At 37.4% G+C, this 6,949-nt stretch overlaps 1 protein-coding gene across 1 annotated transcript in view; it reads right to left on the bottom strand.

Annotated features, from left to right (window-relative positions):
* The window catches only part of COL4A5 (collagen type IV alpha 5), a 278,780-nt gene that overhangs the window by 94,941 nt on the left and 176,890 nt on the right, over nucleotides 1-6,949 (bottom strand). Inside the window, exons 20-23 of the mRNA XM_006775788.2 lie at nucleotides 5,888-6,061; nucleotides 5,469-5,552; nucleotides 2,693-2,785; nucleotides 758-828 (exon numbers count right to left, since the gene is read on the bottom strand). Coding sequence (XP_006775851.1) covers nucleotides 758-828; nucleotides 2,693-2,785; nucleotides 5,469-5,552; nucleotides 5,888-6,061 — 422 coding nt within the window. The remainder of the gene's footprint in view (nucleotides 1-757; nucleotides 829-2,692; nucleotides 2,786-5,468; nucleotides 5,553-5,887; nucleotides 6,062-6,949) is intronic.

Here is a 6,949-nt window from a genome sequence, read left to right as displayed (position 1 = left end):
AGCAGGCAGCCAATCAATGATTCTCTCTCATCATTGATGTTTCGCGCTCTATCTCTCTCCCTTCCTCTCTGTAAAATCAATAAAAATATATTTTTAAAAAAATCTCAATTTTCTGGCTAATGTAAAGAAGATTAGGATTACACTGAGTCTCCTATCTACCTACTCCAGGACTCTGTGAAGATCAAATAATATGCAGCACAGGAAAATGCTTCACAGACCTTTGGTTAAAGTGTAAAATATTTCCACCTGGCTATAAAGCAAGCCATGCTCCTGGTCTGAAGAAACTTCATGGAGGCTAGTCTCTAGGGAGAAGAAGCCAGGCATTGCTATGTGACATCATTACCCGGAACCCACAGTGACCGTTTCTGGCCTGGGCTGGGCTGTGGGCCTAATTTTGTGATTTGGTGGGCTGCTGCTCCAGGGTGGTGGCAGCCCACTTGGGGGAAGCCAAGTGTTGCTTTGTGGGTGCCAGGTTCACAGTGCTGTTTCTCTGTAAATGGCCAGCGCATATCATGGTAGCTCCTGCATTAAGCATATGCACCCTGGTGGTCAGTTTATCCCATTAACCCACCCAGTAACATTTAGTGTACAAATCTATTAATCAAGAGAGTCCTGTGAGTCAGGGAGAGTCAAGGAATCAAATAAATCACAATGTAATAGAAAAACTAAGCTTCCTTAATATATATCCACAAGTGAAAATCAAAGTGTAAATGGATTGCTTTAACTTATTTTGTAGTATAATATACTCAAAACTTACTGTTAATCCTTTGGGACCGATTTCACCAGCATGTCCTTTTTCACCCTTGTGTCCAGGAAAACCAAGAGATCCTAACATACACACACACACACACACACACACACACACACACACACACATAATGCAATAATGTAAGTTTTAAAGTTGAACCACTGACAAAGCATATAAAAATCATTAAATCAGGAAGTCAAGTTTTAAAACAAAAACCCCATTCAATCCCATTTAACAGGTCACAATTTTGTTTTCTGATTTTATGCACTAAATATGAAGAAATCATCCTTCCTTTTAACTAAATCTAACATTTCATGTTACATACAATATTGTGTTCTCAAGTACTTCCAACTCTAAATCCTCTCAAGAGTTCACAGCTAGCAAGTACTATGCACAGAGGCTCATTTAACTATCCACACTGCCAAGGTGAGAAGGAAATAAAGGCAGAGTCTGCATATCTTTCTTTGTTCTGACTTAAACTATTTTCCTAGATCCTTTTCAGTTCTTCATTTGGTTTGCCACTCCCTAAAATTTGGTTTATGAGAAATTTTTGGTACTTAATGACTAGAGGAAATATTACTAAAGTAGGCATTCCCTAAATGGATCCCTGAACCAGTGGCATCAGCATCACCTGAGTACTGGTTAGAATGACTAATTATTGGACCTTCACTCCAGATCTACTGAATCAGAAAATTTGGGGATGGGACCCAGCAATCTGGGTTTTAGCAAGCCCTCCAGGTAATTCTGATGCATTCTCAAGTTTGAGAACCATTATACTGAAGGCACAAGGCTAGATTATTAACTTCTAGTGGAAATTATAAGACTTTCCAAGTGCCAAATGAATTGGTTTCCTTGTCAGATACACTAGACCAGGAGTCATCAAACTTTTTAAACAGGGGGCCAGTTCACTGTCCTTCAGCCCATTGGAGGGCCGGACTATAGTTAAAAAAAACAACAAAAAACTATGAACAAATTCCTATGCACACTGCACATATCTTATTTTGAAGTAAAAAAACAAAACAGGAACAAATACAATATTTGTATTTGCATGTGGCCCGCGGGCCGTAGTTTGAGGACCCCTGCACTAGACAGAAAGGTAAGAGATCTGGTGTCTAGTTTAAGACCTGACATAGACATAAAGTTTGATTTCAAGATAATATAATATTGAGATATCCCAAGAGGTAGTTGAATAAAAGACTTGTGGGTCAATGGATATTAAATATGGTTTTGATTAGAAACATGAAAGAAGAAATTACATATAAAAAGAGGAATATTGGCTATTGGTTACCAAACTCCTGTAGAAGTCCTATTCCTTCATGACAACATGTGATACATCCCCAATGACTAAACTCTACCACTAGAAAATATACTCAGGGGCCAGGTATTCCCCCAATTTTCTGGAAGAAAGAAGTCTGATGCTGTATAAGTAATTTTTCTCACCATATAGAAAATAGGGAAGATATTTTTCCTGGGTTAATATTGTCAAAATGTTTTAATAAAAACTGCTGGTAGCTTCAGATATTAGAAACAAGAGCATAACTTATTTCATAGCAGATAGAGGCACTTCATATTTATGAACTATTCATGCACTGGGGTGGGGGGAAGGAGTTTTAGAGCTGCCACAGAGGCGGGAGAGGCTCCTGTCACCACCACTGTGCTCACCAGCCATGAGACGGGCTTCTGGCTAAGTGGTGCGCCTCCTGTGGGAGCTCACTGACCACCAGGGGGCAGCTCCTGCATTAAGCATCTTCCCCCTGGTGGTCAGTGTGCATCATAGTGACCAGTCGTTCCATTGTTTGGTCAATTTGCATATTAGGCTTTTTTTATATAGGATATGAGTGACTAGCTATAAAATGAAAAACTGGCATTATTCTAAAGCTACAAGCACACTAAAACCTAACCAATAAATATTTTAAAATGATGCCCAGAGGCAGGATGTTTTACCTGGAGGACCTGGAAGACCTGGCAAACCAGGTTGACCTGGAGGCCCTGAAATACCAGTTCCAATACAGTTGAAGCAGGTGTCACCTTTGTCACCTAGAGAAAATGATCATAAAAAATATATTACTCATCTACCTTCTTTAGATAGGTTCTAAAGAAGTTAGCACTAAGGAACAATATTGCTACCTAACAATGTAGTTAGAGAAGCCTATATCTAGAATAGATTTATTTGATACATATTTACTGAGTGTCTACTGTGTGCTGAGCACTGTTGGTGTTTGTGATACATTGGTAAACAGATGAGAGAAAAATCCATGTCTCCATGCTGCTCACAATTTACTAATGGAAAGGGAATAGAAAAATGTAGAGCTGGATAAATGGGATTGGACATCTAACGATGGTTCACAGGATTCCATTTTACATAGGGCGGTCAGGATAGGCCTTAGTGAGAAGATGATACATAATAAAAAAGTTAAAGGATGTGGTACATGCACAATAACTATAGAGTATTCTAGGAAAAATTAATGAGACCAGATTTCTGGAGTAGAGTGAGATAGGAGAACCGGGTAAGAAGGTTAACAGTTTATAATGAGTAGCGTATCATAATAAAACATTACACAAGCACCATAAATACTGTGGCTTTAACTATGAGTGAAATGAGAATCTAGTAGAAGAATTTAAACAGAAAAGCAGCATGATATACCTTAAGGTTTAAATGAAGGATTTTGGCCGGGGTAGAAACCGGCTAACCATTTAAGTGGCTACTGCTGCAGTGATCTAGGAGAAACAGCAACTCATCCCAGAGTGACAGAAATGAAGATGATGAGAATTGGTTTGATTCTGAAAAGATTTTACAGTAAAACCAATGCGATTTTATAATGTATCACATACAGAATCCAAAAGGAGAGGGGAATCAAGGGTGATGTCAAGGTTTTAGCCCAAGCTAGAGTAACCTGCTTTTAATAAGAAGGGACATAGATTACTGGCAAAATTATGGGGAAGTGGTAGAGGTAAGACTTCAATTTAATCAGGCTGTGAAGTTTAAAATGTTAAGTGGACAGTTGGATATACTAATCTAGAGGAAAAGACTTGTATCTGGACAGAAAAACATAAATGTAGAAGACATTGGCAAGTAGATAGTATATAAAATCTTGAGACTTAACCGTAACCAGTTTGGCTCACTGGATAGAGCATTGGCCTGCGGACTGAAGGGTCCCAGGTTTGATTCCGGTCGCAGGCACATCCCAGGTAGGGGGTGTGCAGGAGGCAGCTGATCGATGTTTCTAACTCTCTATTCCTCTCCCTTCCTCTCTGTAAAAAATCAATAAAGTGTATTTTTAAAAACATCTTGAGACTTAATGAATAAGCTTAGAAGAGAAGAGGAACAGGGCCTGAATTCTGGAATATTCCAAAATTAAAAGTTGGGTAGATAATTCTAAAATGCATATGAAAATGCAAAGTAAGCCAAGATAAAGATATAATAATTTAGTTTGGAATTGGTGTAAGGAGAAAAAGTAGAACAATGGTACAAAATAAAGAGGTCAGAAAGAGACTCATACATAAATAATCATAAGATTTACAACAAAATTGCTAATGCAGGAAAATGATGCTATTTTGTACAATGGTATTGAATAAATTAAATATACATATGAAAAAAAAATGAACTTTGATTTCCTGCTTCAAACTATACACAAAATTTAATTTAAGACAGCCTTGGCTGGCGTGGCTCAGTTGGTTGAACACCATTCCAAGCGGCAACAGGTCACAGATTCGATTCCTGATCTGGGCACCTGCCAGGGTTGTGGGCTCAAGTCCCAGTACGGGGTGTAAAGAAGGCAGCTAATCAATGTTTCACTTTTATATCAACATATTTCTTTCTCTCTCTCTCTCCCTCCCTCTCTCTCGCTCCCTTTCTCCCTTCCCTCCCCCCAAAATAAATTGAAGATAGACCAAAGATCAAAACTCAAACCACAAAGGCAAGCTGGTAAGAATTCTAGGAAAAAATACAGAAAAAATTATCAGGTCCTTTGGGTTAACAAATATTATAAACAGGACATAAACAGTACTAACAATGAAAAATGACATTAATAATAGGAATTCTTTTAATTAATAACTTCTGTTCAAGAAAAGATACAAGTAAAAAGCAAGGCACAGAATATAGGGAGAAGATAGTTGTGGCTTTGAATAGTATTAACAATAATATGCAAGAAGGCAGAATATATGGGCACAGATGCAAGTAGGTGGGTAAATGTCATAGCAATCTGAGCAAGTTCTATTGTTATTGCTTCAAATGGTCAGTGAAGGAGAGAGCAAAGTCAGAATCTTAAGATGAGAATGGAAGAGTGTGAAGAGAAGATGCAGACTTATAAGAGGTGGTAATTTGGACTCACCAGGGCTGTTTTTGTCCCAAGTACAACAAAGTGAATGAAGGACAAAGGAGGCAAGGGTTTATATATGGAATTTATTACAATGAATTGATCATGGAATTTAAGGTAAGTTAAAAGGGAAGAAAAAACACCAAAACGTTGAGTGATAGTCAAAGTTGGTCTCATTGAGGTTAAAGTAATGTTGAAGTCACTTTATTAGTTAGTAAGCTAAAAAGATAGAGACAGTGGTCAGAAAATGGAACTAATGAAATCAAGGTTATGGAAGTGTGTACTATTGGAAATAAAATGGTCTTAGGTATGTCCATGGGAGTGAATGGCTGAGGTAAGGTGGAGGATATAGGGGATCTTGCTGATGATTTGAAAGAACGGAGAAATAATTATGGGGATCAAACCTTTCACTCCTTGTTCTCCTTGGAGTCCTCTATCACCTGGAGATCCTGGGGGCCCCGGGGGGCCTGCTTCACACATCTCACCACCTGAGATAAAATAAAGAAAGGATGGCAAATTAATTGTTGTGAAATATCCAGAAGATTAAACAAAAAGGAAGCCTGACAGGCTAGAGAAAAAGACCTCTTTTTAGTTACTCTGCAGTAATATCACTACCTGTAAGCAAAGGGAAGATATTATATTGGTGAGAATTTGAAGAGCAAATTTAAACATCAAAGAATCACTAAAAATCAAAAGTATAAGTTGATGTAGAATCACATAGATAACAGAAACACAAAGAATGATGCCAAATTTCAGCCAGATTTACTTATAAATGAAAACAAAATACAACAACAATAGAGCTTAGGAGAAAAGAATAGCTTACTAGGAGGGATGTGAGGACCTGGAGGGCCAGGAGGCCCTGGAAGGCCAGGAGCCCCAGGCTGTCCATCGAGTCCAGGGGGTCCGGGAATGGAAATTCCAGGTGGACCTTCATCACCTTTCTGTCCCCTTTCTCCAGGAAAACCAGGGAGACCAGGAGGACCCATAACTGCAGTCCCTAAGATTAAAAAAAAAAAATTAGAGTTGCAGGAGAAGAAACAATTCACAGAGTCAGCATTATTTTGCCTCCTGTCTTCCGAGGTATATTCTGCTGTTTTGTGAGATATTATGGGAGTAGCGGGATGAAAGAAAAACATTTAAATCATCAAAATTATCTTATTTTAGGGATATTACTTTAGTTCTCAATGAGACATTAAATAATAATAAGATATTCTTTAATGTGTAATGCCTGTTATGTTCTTACTATTTTCTATGAGAATATCTGGAGAAAGGATGAAAAGTTTCAAATACCGTAAGTACTATTTTGTGTGTAAGAAAGAATAATTTAAAGTAGCTTTATTACATTTGGAAATATACTAATAACTTTCTACCCACTCTTCTTTGATACTGTAATCGTTTAATTCAGAAATACTAGAAAGCTTTTAGCAAGAGAAAAATAGGCATCTCAAAGTTTCCAGATGTCTGTTTCTGGACATTCTTCTGTTCTACTACCTATTCCTACACCACTGGCACACTTTTTCATTAGTACAGCTTTACAATGATTTCAGAACTGGTAAGGAAAATATACCCATTTTTGTTCTTTTTAAAAACACTCTTCATTACACTTACAAATTTACTCTTCTAAATAAATTTTACAATCAGCTTGTTAGTTTCATTGTAAAAAAGCATCGGGATTTTGAATTAGATTAATTTGAATTTAAAGATTAAATTTTGGTAGAATCACCTGTTTATAATATAGAGTTCTCACATTAAATAATAATAAAGTATATCTCTCCATTCATTTATTAATTTTATATTATTTAATAATATTTTACAAAATTCTGCAGAGATGCCCTAGCCTGATTCAGGGGAAAGCACTTAGGGCTATAGACTGAAGGGTCCCAGT

This window comes from Myotis davidii, unplaced genomic scaffold (assembly GCF_000327345.1).
Source record: "Myotis davidii unplaced genomic scaffold, ASM32734v1 scaffold489, whole genome shotgun sequence".
In the NCBI taxonomy this organism is placed as follows: Eukaryota; Metazoa; Chordata; class Mammalia; order Chiroptera; family Vespertilionidae; genus Myotis; species Myotis davidii.
The sequence above is the reverse complement of the archived record's forward strand: the minus strand, read 5'-3'. Positions and strand labels throughout refer to the sequence as shown.